The sequence below is a fragment of the Ranitomeya imitator genome, chromosome 6, assembly GCF_032444005.1.
Source record: "Ranitomeya imitator isolate aRanImi1 chromosome 6, aRanImi1.pri, whole genome shotgun sequence".
Lineage (NCBI taxonomy): Eukaryota > Metazoa > Chordata > Amphibia > Anura > Dendrobatidae > Ranitomeya > Ranitomeya imitator.
The window spans coordinates 167,303,513-167,329,795 of NC_091287.1; the positions used below are offsets into that span (position 1 = coordinate 167,303,513).

Consider the following 26,283-nt stretch of genomic DNA (forward strand, 5'->3'; position numbering starts at 1 on the left):
GTGGAAGGGTTATGGCCATGAGGATAATTCTTGGGTTGTTGCCTCCGATGTCCATGCCACCAATTTGGTTCGTGCTTTTCACTTGGCTCGTCCTGATTGGCCTGGGGGCTCTGGTGAGGGTTCGGTGACCCCTCCTCAAGGGGGGGTACTGTTGTGAATTCCGCTCTTGGGCTCCCTCCGGTGGTTGTAAGTGGCACTTTTGTGAGTTCTGCTCTTGGGCTCCCTCCGGTGGTTTTAAATGGAATGGCTGCTCCTTGGATTTAGCAGTCAGCATTTGCTTCCACTGATTGTCTATTCTGCTCGGCTATTTCGCCTGGCTCTTTCCTTCAGCTTGTGCCACTTGTCAATGGTTCCTGGTTGGATTCACATCTCTTTGGATTTCCCTGTTATCCTGACCATTTCAGCAAAGCTAAGTCCTTGCTTGCTCTTTTCTGTCCACAGGTTGTGGACTTATCCGTTCTGTGCTTTCTATGTTTGTCCAGCTTGTCAGTATGAATTAATTCTGTGTAGTTGGAAGCTCTGGGAAGCAGATTTACCCTCCACACCTTTAGTCAGATGTGGAGATTTTTGTAAACTCTGTGTGGATTTTTTGTAGTGTTTTATACTGACCGCACAGTATTCCATCCTGTCCTACCTATCTAGCTAGACTGGCCTCCTGTGCTCATCCTGGTTTCATTCTGTGTATGTCTTTTCCCTCTCCACTCACAGTCATTACTTGTGGGGGGCTATCTATCCTTTGGGGATTTTCTCTGAGGCAAGATAGTTTTCCTGTTTCTATCTTTAGGGGTAGTTAGTTCTCAGGCTGTGACGAGGTGCCTAGGGAGTGTCAGGAGCATCCCACGGCTACTTCTAGTGTTGTGTTGAGCTTAGGGACTGCGGTCAGTACAGGTACCACTTCCTTCAGAGCTCGTCCCATGTTGCTCCTAAACCACCAGATCATAACAGGATTCCTGGGCATGCGCACTGCGACCTGGGTGAGTGGCTTAGGCTGGTTTCACACTTGCGTTTTGATCTGCAGCGTTTTAAACGCAAATACATTTGGTGCAAAAATGCGTTTAAACGCGTTTAAATGCAGCGTTTTTGCATGTTTTAACGCAAACGCGGCGTTTTGACGCGTTTACAAGCGTTTTTTTCCTGCGTTTGCGTTTTTGAAACGCATGATGAGAAGTGTGTGACAGCTGCCAATCATCAAAATCAGCTAGAAGACCCACTATAAACATAAATACCTAGGGTTAGGATCCCTAGTAACATGGGCTTAAAAAACACATGCGTTTACATAGACATCAATACGTTTTTTTGCCGCAAAAAAACGCAGCTAAAATTACTACATGTTGCATTTCTGCAATACAACGCATGCACTTTACCTTCATTCTCCGGGGTTTTGCAGAAATGAGCATCCTGCATTAGCGGAGCTCGTGTCTGCAAAATATTTTAACCCCTTCAGATGGATTTACATCGTTGGACGTGCCAGATCCTCGGAAGGTATGTATATTGTTGGTTTATTATTTTTTTTAAATTTACAGATCGAGGGTCTTCAGTGAATGGATTGAGAGTAGAATAAATTAATACAACAGCCTTTGTGATTTTTTCAATAAATTAATTTTTAATAATGTGTTTTTTTTAACCCTTTACTAGTATTGGATTAATTATGGATGTGTCATAATTGACGCCTCTCCGTTATTAATTTGGCTTAATGTCACCTTACAATAGCAAGGTGGCATTAACCCTTCATTACCCCATATCCCACCGCTACACGGGAATGGGAAGAGAGTGGCCAAGTGCCAGAATAGGCGCATCTTCCAGATGTGCCTTTTCTGGAGTGGCTGGGGGCAGGTGTTTTTAGCCAGGGGGGGGGGGCAATAACCATGGACCCTCTCCAGGCTATTAATATCTGCTCTCAGTCACTGGCTTTGCTACTCTGGCGGAGAAAATTGTGCGGGAGCCCACGCCAATTTTTTCCGCCATTTAACCCCTTATTTTACAAGCTAGAACGGCCAAATTTTGCACATACACACTACTAACATTAGCAGTGTGTAATATGCAAAAAAATGGTGATATGAGGTGATTTACTGTATGTAAACCAGGTCTCAAATCATGTCGGGTTTAGGAAGGAGAAAGCAAAAGCCGGCAATTGAATTGCCGGCTTTTCTCTCTAACAGCGCTGCGTATTCCTCGCAAGTCACACTGCTGGTCCGTGTGTAATCCGTATTTTTGGGGCTTCCATAGACTTTCATTGACGTTTTATTTGCGCAATACGGTGACAAACGCAGCATGCTGCGATTTTCTACGGCCATAGAAAGCCATATAATACGGATCAGTTTAATACGGCAGATAGGAGCAGGGGCATAGAGAATAATTGTGCCGTATTTTTTGCGAGTTTTGCGGACGTAGTTTCTGCGCTCTTACGTCCGTAAAACTCGCAAGTGTGACGCCGGCCTAAATCATAAGACACTGAGGGGCTGGAATTCACAAGTAGGGCGGCTGCACAGGCGCAGTCAGCGAGACTGCATATGAGGACAGACGGGCAGCGCTCACTGCGCCTGCACCAGGCATGATAGAAGAGCGCAGGCGCCGGCAGATTTTAAAACAGCGCTGAGAAGTCGGCGCCCGGCGCCAAGAAGACTTGAGTGACGGCTGTGAGGCGTCTGCAGCAGGGGGGAAAGACCTGCCTCCAGGACTGAAGACAGGTATTTCAGACAAATTACAAAACGGATTATTTCTGCATTTACAGCACCAATAACTAAAAGAGCCACCTTGTCAGGATGCAGCATTACTGCTGCACAAGGTGGCTCTTTCAGTTTCAAACGCCTGAGGGGGTGACAGGTTCCCTTTAAAGCAGCGTCGGTCCCCACTGACCGAACACACAGGTGGCGTCAGGAACATAAACTATATTCAATCTTCCCTTTTACATGGGCGCCCGGACCACCGTGACATCCTCCTGTGAACACAGGACCCGGTACTGGGTACCCCACGGCCCTGGTGGGCGACTCACTAGCCTAACACCCCACACGTCCTGAGCGATCCCCGGGAAATGCGGCGGACACTGGCGGGGTCGGATCTGTGCTCGCCCCTTGTACTGTATCTGGGTATATACAGAGCAGGAGCTGCGCCGACAGTGCGGGATCCCGGCAGGCTGCAGTCAGGAGCCGCAGCTCGGCCGCACACTGTCCTCCTCCTCCTCGCAGCGTCCGCTTCCGTCACCTAGGCGACAGGCGGAAAATAAATACTGGGTTCTTTGGTTTCGTTCTACACTTTCTAGGGGGTCAGTGGCGCCCTGACGTCACGCCTTTCAACCTATAGGAGGGCCCAGTTACATAGAATGGGCGGGGTTAATAGCCTGAGCGTTGGAGCGCATGGAAAACGGAAGCGGAAAAGTAGGAACTGTCGCTAGAGACACGTGATAGCCGGCAAGCCGGAGAAGGAGGGAGCGGGCGGCGCCGCGGCGTATGTAGCCGTTCACACAGGCAGCTTGTGACCCCGGCGGCCGAGCATGGGCTTGTGTGACACTCTGTGCTCACGTGACTATATTACTAGTCCTATCACCTGTAATACCACGTGGTGCTGATGGCCTGTATCTGGAGCACGTGACTGAGTGTACATCGTAGCTGTACTAGCCATGGACAGGGCTTCTGTGGCCAAAGTAGGGGCAGTGGCCAGCGCCAGCATGTGTGCCCTGGTGGCGGGAGTGGTGCTGGCACAGTACATATTCACGGTGAAGAAGAAGACGGGAAGGAAAACAAAAATCATAGAGATGGTGAGTACCATGCTGTCCGGGCTAGTGACGGGGGCTAGTGCGTCTGTGTGCAGGTCTTCCCAGCAGGTTGTAGCGTTTGCAATAGGTGGAAATCAACACAGTTACTATGGTTAAATCTGCAGCATCTTTCTTCTGAGGATTTTGCTTAGGAGCAGATTTTTTTACAGTGGAAAGTCAGAGCGCTCACATCACCGCACATGTTCCCCACTGAGGTCGGTGCGTGCCCGCCGCCGCAGACGTTCCCCGCTGAGGTCGATGCGCACCCGCCGCAGACGTTCCCCGCTGAGGTCGGTGCGCGGCCGTCACCGCAGACATTCCCCGCTGAGGTTGGTGCGCACCGGCCACCACAGACGTTCCCCGCTGAGGTCGGTGCGCGCCGGCCACTGCAGACGTTCCCCGCTGAGGTCGGTGCGCGGCCGTCACCGCAGACATTCCCCGCTGAGGTTGGTGCGCACCGGCCACTGCAGACGTTCCCCGCTGAGGTCGGTGCGCGCCCGTCGCCGCAGACGTTCCCCGCTGAGGTCGGTGCGCGGCCGTCACCGCAGACATTCCCCGCTGAGGTTGGTGCGCACCGGCCACTGCAGACGTTCCCCGCTGAGGTCGGTGCGCGCCCGTCGCCGCAGACGTTCCCCGCTGAGGTCGGTGCGCGGCCGTCACCGCAGACATTCCCCGCTGAGGTTGGTGCGCATCGGCCACTGCAGACGTTCCCCGCTGAGGTCGGTGCGCGCCCGTCGCCGCAGACGTTCCCCGCTGAGGTCGGTGCGCGGCCGTCACCGCAGACATTCCCCGCTGAGGTTGGTGCGCACCGGCCACTGCAGACGTTCCCCGCTGAGGTCGGTGCGCGCCCGTCGCCGCAGACGTTCCCCGCTGAGGTCGGTGCGCGGCCGTCACCGCAGACATTCCCCGCTGAGGTTGGTGCGCACCGGCCACTGCAGACGTTCCCCGCTGAGGTCGGTGCGCGCCCGTCGCCGCAGACGTTCCCCGCTGAGGTCGGTGCGCGGCCGTCACCGCAGACATTCCCCGCTGAGGTTGGTGCGCACCGGCCACCGCAGACGTTCCCCGCTGAGGTCGGTGCGCGCCAGCCACCGCAGACGTTCCCCACTGTAGATGGGCCTGGTATCCGGGAACACAACCTGAGTGTCTCCTACAGCAATGCCGAATGTTCTGTTCCCATAGCTAAACAGTGATGTATTAAAGCTCTCAATCAGGAGCACACTGCTTCCCTGCTTTCACGGGGTTGGTGCTCCTGATTGACAGGAACAGACTTCGTCTCATCACTGGTTTAAACGATGTGCTATCTGATGCTGCGAGCGAATGCAGCGTACTGCACTATTGGGTTCAGATCAGGAGACTTGCTTGTCCTCTGAATCACTTTCATCCAATTCTTCAGAAATGTAACAGTGGCCTTAAAGGGAACCTGGCACCCCCAAAATTGAAGGTCTGCTAAGCCCACCAGCATCAGGGGCTTATCTACAGCATTCTGTAATGCTGTAGATAAGCCCCCAAGGTATCCTGAAAGATGAGAAAAAGAGGTTAGATTATACTCACCCAGGGGCGGTCCCAGTTCTGTTCTGGTCCCATGGGCGTCATGGTCCGGGGCCTCCCATCTTCCTACGTTCACATCTTCTTCTTGTCTTCGCGCTCCGGCGCAGGCATACTTTCTGTCCTGTTGAGGGCAGAGCAAAGTACTGCAGTGCGCAGGTACCGGGCAGATAAGTGCGCCGGAGCCGCAGCATGAATACAAGAAGAGGACATCATCCTATGAAGATGGGAGTCCCCGGACCGCGACGCCCATTGGGCGGGATCGCCCCCCCAGGTGAGTATAATCTAACCTCTTTTTCTCATCTTTCAGGATAGATCGGGGGCTTATCTACAGCATTATAGAATGGTGTAGATAAGCCCCTGATGCTGGTGGGCTTAGCTCACCTTCGATTTTGGGGGTGACAGGTTCCCTTTAAAGGCGTTGTCCACTACTAGGAAAACCCCTTCTTTATCTAAGTGTTTGGCGCCGATAAAGTAAAAAACGTATACTCCCATTCTGTGCTGACTCCGTTCCAGCGGTATCGGCACTCCCAGGGCTCTCATGCGGTCCTTGTGACACATGAACCTGGTGTCACAGTCTCCACCTTCTAACAAATTGAACAAGAAGAGGAAGTCCTGGCTGCAGCTGACCTCGGACTTCATGTTCAGTTTGTTTGAAGGTGGGCACAGTGATGCCAGCTCTGATTGGGCACCAAACACTACATGTCACAACAACAGCGCAAGTACAGACACTACTGGAACAGCACAAGCATGGGAGGTGAGTATAAGCTTTTTTGTTTTATTGGGGCAAAACTTAGTTGAACAAGGGGTTGTCCTAGTAGTGGACAATCCCTTTAATGTGTGTTTTGGATTATTGTCATGTTGGAAAAGTGCACATCTGCCGAGGGCACAGAGTGATGGTAGTGTCATCTTTCAATATAGAGCAGAAAATGTGACTTCATGGTATCATCAGTTAAATGTCTCTCACTGACACCAGCAGCTCTCATGTGGCCCACATACAGAGATTGCCACCACCATGTTTCACTGTAGGCCCATGCATTTTGTGGTGCAGAGTAGTGATGAGCGAGTGTACACGTTGCTTGGGTGAGCTCCGAGTATTTGTGTTCGGAGATTTAGTTTTCATCACCTCAGCTGAATGATTTACAGCTACTAGCTAGGCTGAGTACGTGTGGGGGGGTTGCTTGGTTGCTAGGTAATCCCCACATATAATCAAGCTGGCTAATAGCTGTAAATAATGCTGCTGAGGTGATGAAAACTTTAATCTCCGAGCAGTCATAAATACTCGGAGACCACCCGAGTGTGCTTGGGGAAAACTCTAGCAACGAGTACACTCGCTCATCACTAGTGCAGAGCTGATGGATTTGCTTAAAGGGAATCTGTCAGCAGTTTTGGCCGATATAAGATACGGCCATCGCCTTTCTGGGCTTATCTACAGCATTCTATAATGCTGTAGATGAGCCCCCGATCTGACCTGAAAGATTAGAAAAATAAGTTTTATTATACTTACCGGTGGGGGGGGGAGGGTTGAGTCCGGTCCCATGAGTGTCGCAGATCCGGCGCCTCCGATCTTCTTGCAATGGCGCCCTCCTGCTTGCTTCATGGCTCCCAGGCATCTCGCTCCTTCACAGGCGTATTTATCTGTCCTGTTGAGGGCAGAGCAAAGTACTGCGGTGTGTAGACGCTGGTAAAGGTCAGCGAGGCCCAGGGCCTGCGCACTGCAGAAATTTACTCTGCCCTCAACAGGACAGATAAGTACACCTGCGCAGGAACTAGATGCCGAGGAGCCATGAAGCAAGAAGATGGGGGGTGCCAGATCTGCGACACCCATCGGGCCGGATCGCCCCCTGGGTGAGTATAATAAAACGTATTTTTCTTATCTTCCTGGTCGGTCTGGGGCGGGTATACAGCATTATAGAACACTGTACATAAGCTCTGAAAGGCTGTGGCCATAACTCATATCTGCCAAAACTGCTGACAGGTTCCCTGTAAAGGGTTGGTCTGAAGTCAAACTTCATTTCTTTCTAACTTCCTATCTATTTATTGCCATAATGTAAGATGTTGTTTAATATTCTTGTTAAAAATTCCCTACTGGTCACTAGCTACACTATTATATTTATTTTTTGTTCACTTTCTGTGTAATGACGATGTGTTTGAGTGTCCCAGTGTATGCTGGGATACTCAACAAAGTGTCATATGAGTAAGAGGCAGAGGTCACAGACACAGCCCCTGGCCCTCCGCTGAAATCTAGAGTCACTTGCTGTGTCCCTCCCTGCGAGCCGTGCGATCTGCTCAGTGATGGCCCGTGCTCTGCTGTCGGCTCAGATCAGTAATAATCAGCCGGCAGCAGAGCGTTGTCAGAATGCCGGGTGTGCAGGAGACCAGTGACATCGCTTGGGGAAGGGCTGGCAATAAATGGGGATATAGTGTGACCTCGGATCTCCCCTTGGGCTTCTTTCACTCCTGTATTTTTTCATTAGTGTGACCATTTTCACCATGAGTTTCACCCGTGATTTTCTCATATACATAAGAAAAAATTAAAAATTCCCTTCTAACAATTGCAGTGTTAAAACCAGACTGCTCTCGGCCTGGACTGGTGCCCTCCTGCTGCCCCCGTGCTTTTTACGGACCCATAAACTTGTATGAGTGTAGTTCATAAATTCAGGCACACGTGTGCCCATGAGAGATATGAGCCCATGCAGTTGTCATGGTGACGGGGCAGCTCCTCCTGGAAGGGAAGATGACGGCTGATATGTGCAGCAAGTATCGGGCCCTGGCCTTATGACCTCACATAGGGAGAGACAGCGGGTGGGAGAAGCCGCCGGGGGTCCACAGGTCTGACTTTTCCAGCTTATTCTCTGATAGCCCGCATCTTCGGAGTCACACATCCCTGAGATCGTAGCGCCAGCGCCTGACACATGTACCCGTGCATCGCCCAGCGTTTATCAGCTGCACATTCATCATCATTATTGCAGGGAACTTTTATCCATCCCATCAGCTGTGCGTTCTGTCTTATCCCAGTGACATGGCCGCAGACGAGGAAAGGGAAATTCTTAATTACTGAATTCTAATAGGATTGTCCCAGGTAACCCGTGTGCTAAATGCCATCCGCTTACTGATACAGGCCAGGGACTGGTGTTAATTACAGGGTAATCCGTCCGTGCCCACCAAGTTCTTTCTGCCCAACTTAAAGGGAACCTGTCACCCCCAAAATTGTATATGAGCTGCGGCCACCAGCATCAGGTGCTTATCTACAGCATTCTGTAATGCTGTAGATAAGCCCCCAATGTAACCTGAAAGATGAGAGAAAGAGGGGTGGTCCCGCTGCGGTCCAGGTCCGATGGGCGTTGCAGTCCGGGCCCGGCACCTCCTATCTTCATACGATGACGTCCTCTTCTTGCCGCGGCTCCAGCATACTTGTCTGTCCTGTTGAGGACAGAGCAAAGTATGGCAGTGCGCAGGCGCCAGCAAAGGTCAGAGAGGCCCAGCGCCTGCGCAGGGAGCCATGGCAGGAAGACAAGAGGACGCGATCATGCGAAGATAGGAGGCTCCGGACCGCGACGCCCATTGGACCAAGACCACACCGGACCGCCCATGGGTGAGTATAATATAACCTTTATTTCTCTGACCGCCCATGACGGCACCACGGAGAGAGGGGATCCGCCCACCAAGGACAGGAAACCTACGGATAAAAAGGCGGTACCACTCTCCTGCATCAGTTGGTTTCCTGTCCTTGATGGGAGACCTACGGACTTACCAGTCGTCGTTGGAATTCCGGGGCCAACCAGTCCGATTCAGGCAGCTGGGGTCCCTCTGCCTCGGCTAGGGTGGTGACCCGAAGCGCCACCGCTGGGAGCCAGTGAGCCGATAGGGTGTGCGGGGGAGGTGACAAGGAATTCGCGGTCACCTCCCCAGGTAAGATGCAGCAGCGGCAACATCCAGGGGGGTCCCTCTGTGGTTGCGGGAGGTGCAGCGCGACCCTCCCTAAAACGAGCATAAGTCTGCACGCTGCACTGCCATCGGGCGTGCAGAGAAAGCGCTACAGGGCTGCATAGGACCGGGGGTGCCGGTCAGCAGCGCCATTCTGCTTCCCGGGCGCCATCTTGGAAGTTCGGCGCACGCCCGGGATCTAGGGGGTCTCGCGGTGCGCTTGTGCGCCGGTATGCGCAGGCGCCGGGGGGGCTTCCGGCCGGGCGCTTGGGCGCTTCATGCAGGCGCCGGTGTATTTCCGGCCAGGCGCCTGGTGCGTTTTGCGCAGGCGCCGGCGGGACTTCCGGCCGGGCGCCTGGTGCGCTCTGCGCAGGCGCCGGCGGGGTTCCGGCCGGGCGCTTGGGCGCTTCATGCAGGCGCCGGTGTGTTTCCGGCCGGGCGCTTGGTACGCTTAGCGCAGGCGCCGGCGAGTCTTCCGGCCGGGCGCCTGGTGCGCTCTGCGCAGGCGCTGGCGGGGTTCCGGCCGACAGTTTGGCGCGGTCTGCGCTGGCGGGACGGCTGTTAGGGCGTTCTTGGCACCATGTAGGAGTTACTGCGCAGGCGCCGGCGGTCGCTACTGCGCAGGTGCGGGAGGATTCAAATAGCAGAATCTATATCCTCCCAGTGGCTCTGCAGTAAAAAGCAGGAGCCTCAAGAGATAGGAGCGCTAGCTCAGCCAAGCTCGAGGCAGCATCTGCAGATCAGCAGCAGTATGAGCGACCCGGCATCACCTTTGCCCGAATCACCTCCACCTGCAGCATCGCCACAGCAGCAGCAGCAGCAGCAAAAAAGGCGACAGCAGAAAGGGCACCAGGACACCAGCAAGGAACGCCAAAGGTCTCAACACAGTAAGGAGTCCAGTACGGTGTCGGGGAGAAGGCCAGAGGCAGAGAACCCCCAACCGGTATTTATGGGTCCTGGAGGTGGTAAGTGGATCTTCGTGAATGTCAGAGACAGTAAGAGTGTTATTTGTCTCTTTTAGGGGAGGAAAAGCGTAGCTAAAACTAAGCACAAAAGTTGCGCCATCTGTAGAGAGGATCTTCCACCTACATGGGATAAGAGACTATGCAATACTTGCATTCAGCAGACTGTATCTGAAAACCTTCCAGGGTTTGCAACAGATCTTAAAACCCTAATTAAGGAGCAAGTGGAGGACACCTTTAGGTCACTAAAAAGTGGAAAAAAAAGGAGAAAGACCAAACACAGGTCCCCATCTCCAGTCTCAAAATCCGAAAGTGATAGTGAGAGTTCAATGTCATCAATCTCCTCCGATTCATCTGCATCATCTACTTCTTCCTCAGGGGGACATAACTGTTTCCCTCTAGAGGATACTGATGGCCTCATAAAGGCGGTGAGAAGTACCATGGGGTTGGTAGACTCCCATCCTAAAAAAACAGTACAAGACATCATGTTTGGGGGCCTAGAACAGAAAAAGAGAAGAGCTTTCCCGCTTAACGAAGCAATTGCGGCCTTGATTAAGAAGGAATGGAAGAAGCCCATGAGGAAGACTCTCTTGACGCCAAAAAGGGAAATACCCCTTTGAGGAGGAATCGTGCTCCTTTTGGGAGAAGGCCCCCAAATTAGATGTAGCAATTGCTAAAGCCTCAAAGAAATTCGCCCTCCCGTTCGAGGACATGGGGGTTCTAAAAGACCCCATGGACAAGAAGGCAGATGCCTTTCTCAAGGGGTCCTGGGAGGCAGCAGGAGGAGGCCTGAAGCCGGCAGTTGCAGCAGCATGTACTTCACGCTCGCTGATGATCTGGCTGAACCAACTAGAGGGTCAATTAAAAGGGAAAACTTCCCAGGACTCAATTCTGAACACATTACCCGTAATGAGAGGGGCCGCGGCTTTCCTAGCTGACGCCTCGGCCGACTCCATCAGGCTGTCCGCCAGAGCAGCAGCGTTTGCTAATGCGGCTAGGCGCTCCCTCTGGCTAAAGAATTGGCCAGGCGACCTGCAGACGAAAACGAAACTGTGTACCATCCCTTGTGAAGGAGAGTTTCTGTTCGGGTCGACTCTAGATGACATCCTGGAAAAAGCAGGGGACAAGAAAAAGTCCTTCCCCTCTCTGGGTCTCCCCTCTTATAGGAAGCCCTTTCGGAACAAGAGGTTTTTCCGTAAGAACCCAGGGAGAGGCCAGGGGAAGTGGGAAGATAAGAAGAACAAGAATAAAGGGTTTATCTTCAACAAAAGCCTCAATGACAGCAAGAAACCTCCACAATGAAGGTTCGCCCCAGGTGGGAGGGAGATTATCTCTCTTTCTCCCAGCCTGGGAAAAGATTACCTCCAGTCAATGGATCTTAAACATCATAAAATCAGGACTGAGATTAACATTCAAGAGGTACCCTCATCCCTCTTTCAAGATAACATCTACAAGATCCTCGGCAGAAGAGCAGTTAACACTAGAGAACGAGATTGTGGGGTTAGTAAAAAAAGGAGTACTCCTGGAAGTTCCCCCTCAAGAAAGAGGGCAAGGGTACTATTCCCCTCTGTTCCTAAGAAAGAAACCAGACGGTTCCTTCAGGACTATTATCAATTTGAGGAACCTAAACCATTACCTAGAGGTTCAGGCATTCAAGATGGAAACGATAAAATCATCAATCAAAATGCTGTTTCCTCAATGCTTCATGGTGGTCCTAGACCTGAAGGACGCATATTATCACGTCCCAATACACAAGGATCACCAAAGATTCCTCAGAATGGGATTCCCATCAATTCCATATTAGAGTTCCTACAAAACGGGTTGGATATGGGTTTAGCTACCAGTACCCTAAAAGTTCACGTGGCAGCATTAGGAGCCCTATTTAATTTTGACCTAGCTTCAAATAGGTGGGTCTCTAGATTCATTAGGGCAGCAGGAAGATCAAGGCCTCTGCCAGTAAAAGTGGTTCCTCAATGGGACTTAAACTTGGTCCTTAAAGCCCTGACCAGTCCTCCATTCGAACCATTACATGAATCTACAATAAAAACGCTATCCCTCAAAACAGCTCTATTAGTCGCCCTCACTTCTGCCCGTAGGGTCAGCGACTTACAGGCTCTTTCAGCCAACCCTCCTCACACACAATTTCTAGAGGACAGGGTTGTCCTAAAAACAGACCCAGCATATCTCCCGAAAGTGGCTTCAAAATTTCACAGGTCTCAAGAGATATCTCTCCCCTCCTTCTGCCCTAACCCTAAGAACAAGGAGGAACAAACACTACATACACTAGATGTAAGAAGATGTCTCTTACATTACCTAGAAGTCACTAGAGAGAGTAGGGAGGATTCCTCTCTGTTTGTGTGTTTCCAGGGTCCCCGGAAGGGGAAAAAAGCATCTAAAGTCACCATAGCAAGATGGATCACAGACGCCATCAGTCTATCATATTCAGCAAGTGGGATGTCCGTTCCCGGGGAGGTTAAGGCTCACTCAACGAGGGCAGTAGCAACTTCCTGGACGGAGAAGGCCGGAGCTTCCATAGACCAGATATGTAGAGCTGCTACCTGGTCCTCACCATCCACATTCTATAGGCACTATAGATTGGACCTAATCTCCTCTTCAGACCTTACTTTTGGTAAAAGGGTTCTGGAGGCGGTGGTCCCCCCCTGAATGTACTATCTATGCAATTCTCTCCGTGGTGCCGTCATGGGCGGTCAGAGAAAAATATAGTTCTTACCGATAACGGTATTTCTCTGAGCCCATGACGGCACCCGTACATTCCCTCCCTTCACTTATGGGTGCACACTTCGAATTAGTGCCATAGTCCATTTATAGTTTAATGCCACGCGGTATCTTGTTATGCTAAACAGTTAAAAATTTTACAAATGTCTTAGTAGTCTCCCATCGTTATCTATATAAACAAACTGATGCAGGAGAGTGGTACCGCCTTTTTATCCGTAGGTTTCCTGTCCTTGGTGGGCGGATCCCCTCTCTCCGTGGTGCCGTCATGGGCTCAGAGAAATACCGTTATCGGTAAGAACTATATTTTTCTCATCTTTCATGTTACACCGGGGGCTTATCTACTGCATTACAGAATGCTGCAGATAAGCCCCTGATGCCGGTGGCCGCAGCTCATATATACGATTTTGGGGGTGACAGGTTCCCTTTAAGTCAAAACCGTGCTGAATTCTAGTAGCACCAATGTGTAGGGGGGACATTGCTAAACTAGTGCTGCAACCGCTTCAGTTTTGGAATGTATCACCAACCACTTAGAAAGTAATATCATATCTTAACAAGCATAGAGATTGGAGCGGCACCAGGACTCTCCTTTATAGTTCTATGCCCCTTTGCTTATTCCACCGATATATACCATTTGCGTTTGCCAGAAAAAGCCACTGGATACGGTGCTCTGCTCAGTAAGTCATACCAATCTTCATATCCCAACAAAAGATAACGAGAAAAGCGGCACTCACCAGTTTGCTGGTGACCCGTCGAAGTGCTGATTGCACGAAACGGCCGTCGTCCACCTTCACTCCCCGCACCCTCGTAATCACCTGCAATGTGTCTGAAAAACCTGTAAGCACGGACTAAAGCTACATTAAACTATTTTCAGCAAACTGGTGAGTGCCGCTTTTCTCGTTATCTTTTGTTGGAATATCATATCTTAGCTATATGCTGCAAGGTTCTGAAAACCCCTTGAAGGTCTGTCACCAAATCTAACCATATAATCTGTATGCCTCTTTAAATGGATCACCTAACCCTGATGAGGATGGCGTACTTACTTTGCAAATCCATCCCCAAATCACACTCTAATCCTTTCTGAAAGCTCAGCGTTTTGAGGCCAGCTATAATACGCCAGAGTTTACCAGTCTAAGGCTATGTGCGCACGTTGCGGGTTTTCTGCGGATTTAGTGCAGATTTTGTGCGGATTCCACCTGCGTTTTTACACCTGCAGATTCCTATAATGGAATAGGTGTAAAACGCTGCAGAATCCGCACAAAGAATTGACATGCTGCGGAAAATAAACCGCTGCGTTTCTGTGCTGAATTTTCTGCAGCATGTGTACAGTGGATTTGGTTTTCCATAGGTTTACACGGTACTGTACACGGCATGGAAAACTGCTGCAGATCCGCAGCGTCCAATCCACTGCGGATCCGCAGCCAAATCCGCAACGTGTGCACATAGCCTAAGGCCCCTATTCATTAAAGGGATTCTGTCAACAGCGTGTTGTAGAGACCCTGATTCCAGCGGTGTTGCTTGGTTCACTGGAAGCAGCAGTTGTGATAGAATCACACTTTTCTCTTCTGCAGATCTCGGATATTGATCTGTGTATTACACTACAGCTTTCCGAGTACAATGCATAGTGACTTAGCACTTTGACTACCGGACTTGTCACCCCCTCCCTAGAACCACCGAATGGAGTAATTTTGACTCCTGGCTTGTATTCGTTTATTTTTAGAGTTTCTTGCACCGAGTCTCAAGCTGGAATTCGGAAAAAATGTGGTCACAGAAGAGAAATAGAAAATGACTCCATTGGTAGTTCTAGTGTTAAACTGCTAATCAGTCCTGGGGGTGTGGTTGGACCAGTACACACCTCTGCTTGTCCTGTAGTGATAATCCCATGCTGAGGAAACACTGCTTGTATTGTAACAAGAAAACACCGTAAATAATAGTGGTAGTAAGAAGCTTTTGCACTCAATTCAATGTGTAGGTGCCCAGAAGGAAAAACAAAATACAGTAGTAAACACCTCCGGCACTCAAAAAAAAGAGATAATTCTTGAGAATATTCTGTGTTAACAAGAGAATCTTTATTTACAGTCGATGTATGACCAGACAACACTTCTGACGTTTTGGCTCTCAGGGCTTTATTAAGGATGTCTGTCACTAGATGAATCGGCATGCATGGCGTGCTTGCAGACGGGAAGTGACACATCACTGTAATCAGGGACTCTGCTCCTACATTATGGCACTCTCAGGTTACGTAGCAAAAAGCTGCTGACAGATTCCCTTTAAGACTGGTATTTCCTACTACAGTCTCGGGCCTCATTCACATGTCTGAATTTTGCATATGATTGCTCTCCGTGCTTTTCACAAATGGTACTTGTACCTGTGATGGTCCAGTCTAAAGTCATTTAGGTGTGATTATATATATATATATATATATATATATATATATATATATATATATATATATATATATATATATATATATATATATATATATATATATATAATTTTTTTTTTTTTTTTTTTGTAAAATCGCAGAGATGTCTGGTTTTTGCCAATTTTGATCTGGCTTTCAGATGAATCTATGGGTCCACGAAAAAAATCGGACCACACTGAGATGCCATTCACAGACTATCATATAGGAGGAAGTGGAGCAACTTTGTTTTTTTTTTTCTTTTCCCATGTACATGGGAAAAACAGACGTTTTAATGATCCCTTAGTGGGCTGTGCCAGTACCCAAAATGTCCTTTCTAAAGATCTATCCTTATACCCTAACCACTTTTTCAGTTTTTTTGATTACACAATATTCTAGACTTCTCCATATCTAGCTAATCCCTATTTTTTTTCTTACTGCACTTCCTTTGATTTATTTGAGAGCCTTCTCAAACGTAGTCACAGGAGGCCAGGGCGCACTATATCATCTCCTGGAACAGGACATCCTCAAAGGTCAGCACTACAGTTACTTATTATAGTTTCTGGCATCTCCGTCCTCTGACGATGTCCTGGATCCATGATAGAATGTGTGGGAGTGCAGCGCCAGCACTCTACTTCTATCTCCACTGCCGCTTCTAACTGTGAAACAAGATGTCGTTAGGGACGGAGATGGAAGTGACACCAGCACTCACAGCTTCTAGCACCGCCCTAAAATGAATTGTCCTCATGGGCAGTGCTGATATCACTCACTGCTTCTATCACTGCCCCTGATGACTATTCAGTGTCTGTCGAAAACAGAATTCGCCACTCCCAATTGAGATGCAAAATAATTTTTATTGATGTAGGTATATCCACAATTGACATTTCAGCCAATACTAGGCTTCATCAGAACTACTCTACATCTAATATATAAAGCTGAATGTGTGTGTGTATGTCCGGGATTGGCATCTGCACCGTCGCAGCTACAGCCACAAAATTTTGCACAGTCACACGTCTGGACCACGAGAGCGTCATAGGCTATGTTGTGAGGCGAAATTTTAACCCCGCGCGTTCCAATTCACCAAACAATTTTGCCACTATCTACATAATGGGGAAAAAAGTGAAAGGAAAAGTGTTGGAGGCAAATTGACAGCTGCCAGATGTGAACAAGGGGGACTTAAAGAATGAGAGCGATGGCACCAAAGAGTATATACCGTACAGATGCTAAGGTGGGGCCCCGACATGAGATACTCACCACACACGGGGATATGAACACACACACAAAAGGCGCCACACACTACCACGTGCTTGAACACGTACACCAACCTTGCCACATAAAAGTTGAAACACAAAAGTCACCACTCAAAACTCGCCACGCGCAAAACTCGCCACATGCAAAACTTGGCTCACGCAAAACTCGCCACACGTGCAAAACTTGCACACGCGGAAAAATTGCCACATGCACAAAAGTTGCAACACATGCAAAAGTTGCCTCACACAAAACTTGCACATACTCAAAACGCACAACACATAAAACTCGCCACGCGCAAAACTCGCCATGCACAAAACTTGCTGCACACAACTTGCTACGCTAACCTATCACATGCAACTCGACACACAAAAAGTTGCTACTCATGTCGCCACACAAAACTCATCTCACAAAAGTCGCTACATGCAACTCAACACGCACAACTTGACACATGAAAATTGCCCTAAAACACACACAAGTCTGGTATTATCCTTCAAAAATAAAAATCTGATTAATAAGCAGACAAACTACAAGAGCAACAACTGTACCATATAGGAAATACGGCAGCTGTCTGTCACATGACCTGTCTATTATGTGTATGTGTGAGCTAATATATACTGCCAGGGGGGAGGGCTTCCTGTTGGCTGGGGATTTATCAGGCTGCCAATTTAGCTTACAAATACTGAGGTAAAAATACTAACCAAATAACGTGTGAACGCGGTCTAATACAGGAGGAGATGACACACAGATATATACTATATACAGGAGGAGATGACACACAGGTATATACTATATACAGGAGAGATGATACACAGGTATATACTATATACAGGAGCAGATGACATACACACATACTATATACAGGGGAGATGACACACAGGTATATACTATATACAGGAAGAGATGACATACAGGTATATACTATATACAGGAGGACATGACACACAGGTATATACTATATACAGGAGGAGATATACAGGAGAGATGACACACAGGTGTATACTATATACAGGAGCAGATGACACACCGGTATATACTATATACAGGAGGAGATGACACACACACACATATACTATATACAGGAGGAGATGACACACACACATATACTATATACAGGGGAGATGACACACAGGTATATACTATATAAAAGAGGAGATGACACATAGGTATATAGAGGAGGAGATGACATACAGCAGGTATATACTATATACAGGGGAGATGACATACAGGTATATACTATATACAGGAGATGACATACAGGTATATAGTATATACAGAAGTGATGACATACAGGTATATAATATATACAGGAGGAGATGACACATGGGTATATACAATATACAGGAGGAGATGACATACAGCAGGTATATACTATTTACAGGGGAGATGACATACAGGTATATACTATATACAAGAGAAGACATACAGGTGTATACTATATATAAGGGAGATGACAAACATGTATATACTGAGGTTAAAATGAGGGGTGTGAGGTGAAAATTAAAATGTGTGAGTGCAAAATGAGAGGAGTGAGGGAAAATAGTGGAGTGATTGGAAAATGACAGATGTGAGGTCGAAATGATAAGTGTTAAGGGGGAATGAGAGGAGTGAGGGGGAAAATGAGAGGCATGATGGGAAAATAAGAGACGTGAGGTGCTATAACTAACCACAGATATTTACTATGCCCAGGCAACGCCGGGCTCTTCAGCTAGTAGAAAATAAAGACAAAAGGCTGATCAATGTACAGTGGAAATTCAGTACAGGGATAATAATCATATTATGCAATTTCCATTACATATAATGTATTAGTCCAAGAGGTCCAGTGACTAAGTTCTATTAGGTATATGGACAGTATGAACAGGTATGAAAAAACATTGTGTGATACTAGATTCTCTCAAGTACACTGAAAATTAACATATATAAGATACCAAGTCCCAACATTGTAGAATAGAAGAATGATTCATAGAAGCACATACATTATCAGTTCTTGAGGATGGGAAGGTTTAGGCACACCTTGACTAAAACGGAAAAGGGAAGAAAATGACAAATACATACAATCTTCCCAAATGCGGTAACATCACATGAAACATACAACCCCTGGCAAAAATTACGGAATCACCGGCCTTGGAGGATGTTCATTCAGTTGTTTAATTTTGTAGAAAAAAAGCAGATCACAGACTTGGCACAAAACTAAAGTAATTTCAAATGGCAACTTTCTGGCTTTAAGAAACACTAAATGAAATCAATAACTAAAAATGTTGGTAGTCAGTAATGGTTACTTTTTTAACCAAGCATAGGGAAAAAATTATGGAATCACTCAATACTGAGGAAAAAAATTATGGAATCTTAAAAAACAAACAAAACACTCCAACACATCACTAGTATTTTGTTGCACCACCTCTGGCTTTTATAACAGCTTGCAGTCTCTGAGGCATGGACTTAATGAGTGTAAACAGTACTCCATCAATCTGGCTCCAACGTTCTCTGATTGCTGTTGCCAGATCAGCTTTCCAGGTTGGAGCCTTGTCATGGACCATTTTCTTGAGATCCGGACTATTTGCAGGCCATGACATTGACCTTATGTGTCTTTTTTCAAGGAATGTTTTCACAGTTTTTGCTTTATGGCAGGATGCATTATCATCTTGAAAAATGATTTCATCATCCCCAAACATCCTTTCAACTGATGGGATAAGAAAAGTGTCCCAAATATCAACATAGACTTGTGCATTTATTGAAGATGTAATGACAGCCATCTCCCCAGTGCCTTTACCTGACATGCAGCCCCATATCATCAATGACTGGAAATTTGCATGTTCTCTTCAGGCAGTCATCTTTATAAATCTCATTGGAACGGCACCAAACAAAAGTTCCAGCATCATCACATTGCCTAATGCAGATTCGTGATTCATCACTGAATATGACTTTCATCCAGTCATCCACATTCCACCTTCATCCAGTCATCCATTTCCTTTAGGCGGTTTCTTACAGTTTAGTCACAGACGTTGACTCCAGTTTCCACCTATTCGTTCCTCATTTGTTTTGTTGTGCATTTCCTGTTTTGGAGACATATTGCTTGAAGTTTCCTGTCTTGACACTTTGATGTCTTCCTTGGTCTACCAGTATGTTTGCCTTTAACAACCTTCCCGTGTTGTTTGTATTTGGTCCAGATTTTAGACACAGCTAACTGTGAACAACCAACATCTTTTGCAACATTTAGTGATGATATACCCTCTTTTAAGAGTTTGATCCTCTCCTTTGTTTCAATTGACATCTCTTGTGTTGGAGCCATGATTCATGTCAGTCCACTTGGTGCAATAGCTCTCCAAGGTGTGATCACTCCTTTTTAGATGCAGACTAATGAGCAGCTCTAATTTGATGCAGGTGTTCGTGTTGGGAATGAAAATTTACAGGGTGATTCCATAATTTTTTCCCTATGCTTGGTTAAAAAAAAGTAACCATTACGGACTACCACATTTTTTTTTTTGTTCTTGATTTCTTTTAGTGTTTCTTAAAGCCAGAAAGTTGCCATTTGAAATTACTTTAGTTTTGTGCCATGTCTGTGATCTGCTTTTTTTTTTTTTTTTTCTACAGAATTAAACAACCGAATGAACATCTTCCAAGGCTGGTGATTACATAATTTTTCCCAGGGGTTGTATTACAGCATGTAGTCACTTAAGTGTGAGGAAGTGTGGACGAAACGCGCGTCGGGGTCGAGGGACTCTGCACTCGTCTCACACATTGTAAGCATTGTTTCTGTTTATTCATTTATTTGGATGGTTACTTAGAGTTTCTTTTCTCCGGCTAATAGGTAGATGTATATATATATATATATATATATATATATCCATAGATATATGCACTATTACATAATGAGTCTATAATAAGAGGACTATGTGCTTACTAGATGCTATACAAATCTGCATTATGGGTGTGGCTTGACACTATTATATCTATGGGTTTCAGAGACTCTATTAATTATATATGGAAATCGGTTACCATCTTTGATCTATTGTGAACATTCGGTGTGTTTAATGAGATCAGTAGCCTTATAGTCCCTCACATCTGAGGTTTTGGTTTTTCAGTTTGTATTGTAGTTCAGTTGATATCTTTAATTTTCTAATAAAAAATGATTTTATTATTAATTGGGGATATTGTACTTTTTTTCCTGTTCACATCCTATGGGTAGTCATGGTGTAACGGACGGAATTATATGTAGTCACTTGGGTATAAAAGATTCACGGATAAACACTCACCCAAATGGACCTGAAGAAACCTGAAAAGGCTCTGGGGATATGCACTGACGTGCCCAGAGTAAAGCACAAACATGGTTGTGGCCAGGGTGTCTTTAACCCCTTCACCCCAAAGCCTGTTTTCACCTAAGTGACAGGGCCAATTTTTACAATTCTGACCACTGTCACTTTGAGGTCATAACTCTGAAACGCTTCAACGGATCCTGGTGATTCTGACACTGTTTTCTCGTGACATATTGTACTTCATGATAGTGGTAAAACTTCTTCGATATGACTTGCATTTATTTGTGAAAAAAACAAAAATTTGTCGGAAATTATGAAAATTTAGCAATTTTCAAACTCTTAGTTTTTATGCCCTTAAATTAGAGAGTTATATCACATAATATAGTTAATAAACAACATTTCCCACATGTCTGCTTTACATCAGCACAATTTTGGGAACATAATTTTTTTTTGTTAGGACGTTATAAGGGTTAAAAGTTGACCAGCGATTTCTCATTTTTGCAACAAAATTTGCAAAACCATTTTTTTACGGACCACCTCATACTTGAAGTGACTTTGAGGGGTCTATATGACAGAAAATGCCCAAAAGTGACACCATTCTAAAAACTGCACCCCTCAAGGTACTCAAAACCACATTCAAAAAGTTTATTAACCCTTCAGGTGCTTCACAAGAATTTTTTGAATGTTTAAAAAAATTGAACATTTAACTTTTTTTTCACAAAATTTTTACTTCAGGTCCAATTTGTTTCATTTTACCAAGGGTAACAGGAGAAATTGGACCACAAAAGTCGTTGTACAATTTGTCCTGAGTACGCCAATACCCCATATGTGGGGGTAAACCACTGTTTGGGCACATGGCAGAGCTCGGAAGGGAAGGAGCGCCATTTGACTTTTCAATGCAAGATTTGCTGGAATTGAGATCGGAGCCCATGTCACGATTGGAGAGCCCCTGATGTGCCTAAACAGTGGAAACCCCCACAAGTGACACCATTTTGGAAAGTAGACCCCCTAAGGAACTAATCTAGATGTGTGGTGAGCACTTTGAACCTCCAAGTGCTTCACAGAAGTTTATAATGTAGAGCCGTAAAAAAAAAATTATATTAATTTTCACAAAAATGATCTTTTTGCCCCAAATTTTTTATTTTCCCAAGGGTAAAAGGATAAATTGGACCCCAAAAGTTGTTGTGCAATTTGTCCTGAGTACGTCGATACTTCATATATGGGGATAAACCACTGTTTGAGCGCATGGCAGAGCTCGGAAGGGAAGGAGTGCCATTTGACTTTTCAATGCAAAATTGGCTGGAATTGAGATCGGACGCCATGTCGCATTTGGAGAGCCCCTGACGTACCTTAACAGTGGAAGCTTCCCACAAGTGACCCCATTTTGGAAAGAAGACCCCCTAAGGAACTTATCTAGATGTGCGGTGAGCACTTTTAACCCCCAATTGTTTCACTAAAGTTTAGAATGTAGCATTGTGAAAATTAAAAAATCATTTTTTCTTTCCACAAAATGATGTTTTAGCCCGCAATTTTTTTTTTCCCAAGGGTAACAGGACAAATTGGACCCCAAAAGTTGTTGTCCAACTTGTCCTGAGAACGCTGATACCCCATATGTTGGGGGGAACCACTGTTTGGGTGCACGGCAGAGCTCGAAAGGGAAGGAGCGCCATTTGAAATGCAGACTTAGATGGATTGGTCTGCAGGTGTCATGTTGCATTTGCAGAGCCCCTGATGTACCTAAACAGTAGAAACCCCCCACAAGTGACCCCATATTGGAAACTAGACCCCCAAAGGAACTTATCTAGATGTGTTGAGAGCTTTGAACCAACAAGTGTTTCACTACAGTTTATAACGCAGAGCCGTGAAAATAAAAAATATTTTTTTTTCCCACGAAAATGATATTTTATCCCCTATGTTTTTATTTTCCCAAGGGTAACAGGACAAATTGGACCCCAAAAGTTGTTGTCCAACTTGTCCTGAGAACGCTGATACCCCATATGTTGGGGGGAACCACTGTTTGGGCACACAGGAGAACTCTGAAGGGAAGGAGCCCTGTTTTACTTTTTCAAAGCAGAATTGGCTGGAATTGAGATCGGACGCCATGTCGCGTTTGGAGAGCCCCTGATGTGCCTAAACAGTGGAAACCCCCAATTATAACTGAAACCCTAGCCCTAACCCTAGCCCTAATGGGAAAATGGAAATAAATACATTTTTTTTACATTTTAGGCCATGTTCACACAGTGCATTTTTTTTTTCTGCGGAACCGCAGCGTTTTTGCAGCTGCGGTTCCGCAGCTGTTTTCCATGCAGGGTACAGTACAATGTACCCTATGGAAAACAGGAACCACTGTGCACATGATGTGGGAATCGGGAAAAAAAGCCGCTCTGAATAGCCGCGGTAAAAAAGTACCATGTCACTTTTTTCGGAGCCGCAGCGGTTCTGCACCCATAGACCTCCATTGTGAGGTCAAACCCGCAGTAAAACCCGCAGATCAAAAATATATCTGCGGGTTTTATTGCGGTTTGTGGTGCCGAACCGCTGCAGCAGGAAGTGCGGGGAAGCGGGAGGAAGTGCGTGGGCGGAGTGTGGCTGCCCCGATCCCACCCCCCCATGCTCCGATGCCCCCCCCCCCCGTGCCCTAATCTCCCCCCCTTATACTTATCCGGCCTCCCTGTGTCCGTCCGGCCGTCTTCTCCCTTGGCGCCGCCATCTTGCAAAATGGCGGGCGCATGCGCAGTGCGCCCGCCGAATCTGCCGGCAGATTCGTTCCAAAGTGCATTTTGATCACTGAGATAGGTTATATCTCAGTGATCAAAATAAAAAAATAGTAAATGACACCCCCCCCCCTTTGTCACCCCCATAGGTAGGGACAATAAAAAACTAAGAATTTTTTTTTTTTTTTCCACTAAGGTTAGAATAGGGGTAGGGGTAGGGTTAGGGTATTTTCAGCCATTTTAACCCTAAAAAAACTTCCTAGAAGACACACAGACTCTGCATAGAAAACTGCATAAAAAAAAGGATAAAAAAACGCACCAAAAAAGGACCAAAAAAAGGACCTGCGTTTTCTGCCAAGAGCTGCGGTTTCAGTCCTGAAAAAGGATGGAAATCAAGAACGTGTGAACATACCCTTATTATTTTTCCCAAACTAAGGGGGTGATGAAGGGGGGTTTGATTTACTTTTATAGTGTTTTTTTGGCGGATTTTTATGATTGGCAGCTGTCACACACTAAAAGACGCTTTTTATTGAAAAAATAGTTTTTGCATCACCACATTTTGAGAGCTATAATTTATCCATATTTTGGCCCACAGAGTCATATGAGGTCTTGTTTTTTGCGGGACGAGTTGACGTTTTTATTGGTAACATTTTCGGGCAGATGACATTTTTTGATCGCTTTTTATTCCGATTTTTGGGAGGCGGAATGAACAAAAACCAGCTATTCCTGAATTTCTTTTAGGGGAGGCGTTTATACCGTTGCACGTGTGGTAAAATGGATAAAGCAGTTTTATTCTTCGGGTCAGTACGATTACAGCGATACCTCATTTATGTAATTTTTTTATGTTTTGGCACTTTTACACAATAAAAACTATTTTATATAAAAAATAATTGTTTTTGCATCGCATTATTCTGAGAGCTATAACTTTTTTTATTTTTCTGCTGATGATGCTGTATGGCGGCTTTTTTTTTTGCGGGACAAGATGACGTTTTCAGCGGTACCATGGTTATTTATATCCGTCGTTTTGATCGCGTGTTATTCCACTTTTTGTTCGCCTGTATGATAATAAAGCGTTGGTTTTTGCCTTGTTTTTTTTTAATTTTTTTTTTTTTTGCGGTGTTCACTGAAGGGGTTAACTAGTGGGATAGTTTTATAGAGCGGGTCGTTACGGACGCGGCGATACCAAATGTGTACATTTATTGGGTTTTATTTTTGTTTTTTTTAACATAAATAAATGGATTTATTGGGAAATGTTTTTTTTTTTTTTTTATTTGGGGATTTTTTTTTTTATTTTTTTTTTTTACACATTCTATTTTTTTTTTTTTTTTTTTACTTTCTAACATTGTCCCAGGGTGGGACATCTCTGTATTAGATTAGATCGTTGATCTGACACTGTGCATAGCACTCTGTCAGATCAACGATCTGACAGGCAGCTTAGCTGGCTTTCCAGCGCCTGCTCTCAGCAGGCGCCGGCGAGCCAGGTCACTTCATGACCCGGAAGGAGTCCGGCGGCCATCTTGGATCCGGGGACTCCTTCCGGGTCACCGGAGCAACGCGATCTCATTGCGTTGCTCCGGTGGGAGAGCGCAGGGAGCCCCCGTCCCTGCGCGATCCCCCTCTATGCCGCTGTCACTACTGACAGCGGCATCAGAGGGGTTAAATGCCCGCGATCGGCGATAGCGCCGATCGTGGGCATTGCTGCGGGGTGTCAGCTGTCATATACAGCTGACACCCGCACCCGATCACCGCGGCGCTCAGCGCGAGACTGCGGTGATCAGTGCGCCGTACTAGTACTGCTGCTGGCACTAATGCAGTGTAGGCAGCGCAGTACTAGTACGGCGCATGTCACGAAGGGGTTAAATAAAGAACCAAGTGGCTGCATTTGGCGCTATTTCGCCGTGATTCTGGAACTATGTCACCGGAAGTGACATCACCGGACCGGAAGAGTAAAGGCTTCACCCATGATGACTCGGTGTGTCTGCTGGTGTAACCGCAAAGGTGTCCCCTTGTTGTAAATAACCTGAATAAAGGTTCCTGAAAGGGGAAATGGCTTTACCTAACTACTGCAATGTTTAAAGAGACAGACAGAGCTTAAGTGAAATGTTTATTTTGATTGAAAAGTGTCCTGATATGCGAGAATATGATGGAACTATGAGATTATGACACTACAATAGGCAATAAGTTAGATGAAACCTTATAAAGTAAAAATCAGGAAACGAAAATAAAAATATATTCATTGTCTATCATCATTGATCCAGGACATCTTCAGTGTGTGAAGATGCAAGAAACTGTAGTAACTGCAGTGCTGCCCCACGATGATGTCCTGTTCTGAGAGGAGCAATAGACGCTGCAGAAAAGTGAGTGCAGCCCCAGCTTACTGAGATGTCCTGTTCCAGGAGGGGTGATAGATGCTGCAGGGAAGTCCCAACCTTTCTGGCGTATGACGCTGCACGATTTGTGAAGTTGACAGACAGATGTAGTCATGCTCCGTCTCCTCACCACCTCCGCCCATTTTGTCAGAGCTGCCAGTATCTGGCATGAAAACTCCAAAAGTCGCTAAATTTTTACCTAATTTTTCAGTTGTATTTTACACCAGTTTTCTGGCATAAACACTTTGATGGATTGGGGCCCAAGTGTTTTGAAGCTGTTGGGTTGATTGATAAGGTCAGTCTTTCAGCATCAATTTCAGTATATAACACCAGCTTCTTCAAGAATCAAGTTCACGGAGGTTACGTCTGCAAATGTGTAC

General features: G+C 46.5%; 1 protein-coding gene across 1 annotated transcript in view; it reads left to right on the top strand.

Moving 5' to 3' along the window:
- The first annotated feature begins 3,349 nt into the window (after positions 1-3,349).
- NT5C3A (5'-nucleotidase, cytosolic IIIA) overlaps positions 3,350-26,283 on the top strand; it is a 70,957-nt gene continuing 48,023 nt past the window's right edge. Inside the window, exon 1 of the mRNA XM_069730273.1 lies at positions 3,350-3,754. Coding sequence (XP_069586374.1) covers positions 3,617-3,754 — 138 coding nt within the window. The 5' untranslated portion in view covers positions 3,350-3,616. The remainder of the gene's footprint in view (positions 3,755-26,283) is intronic.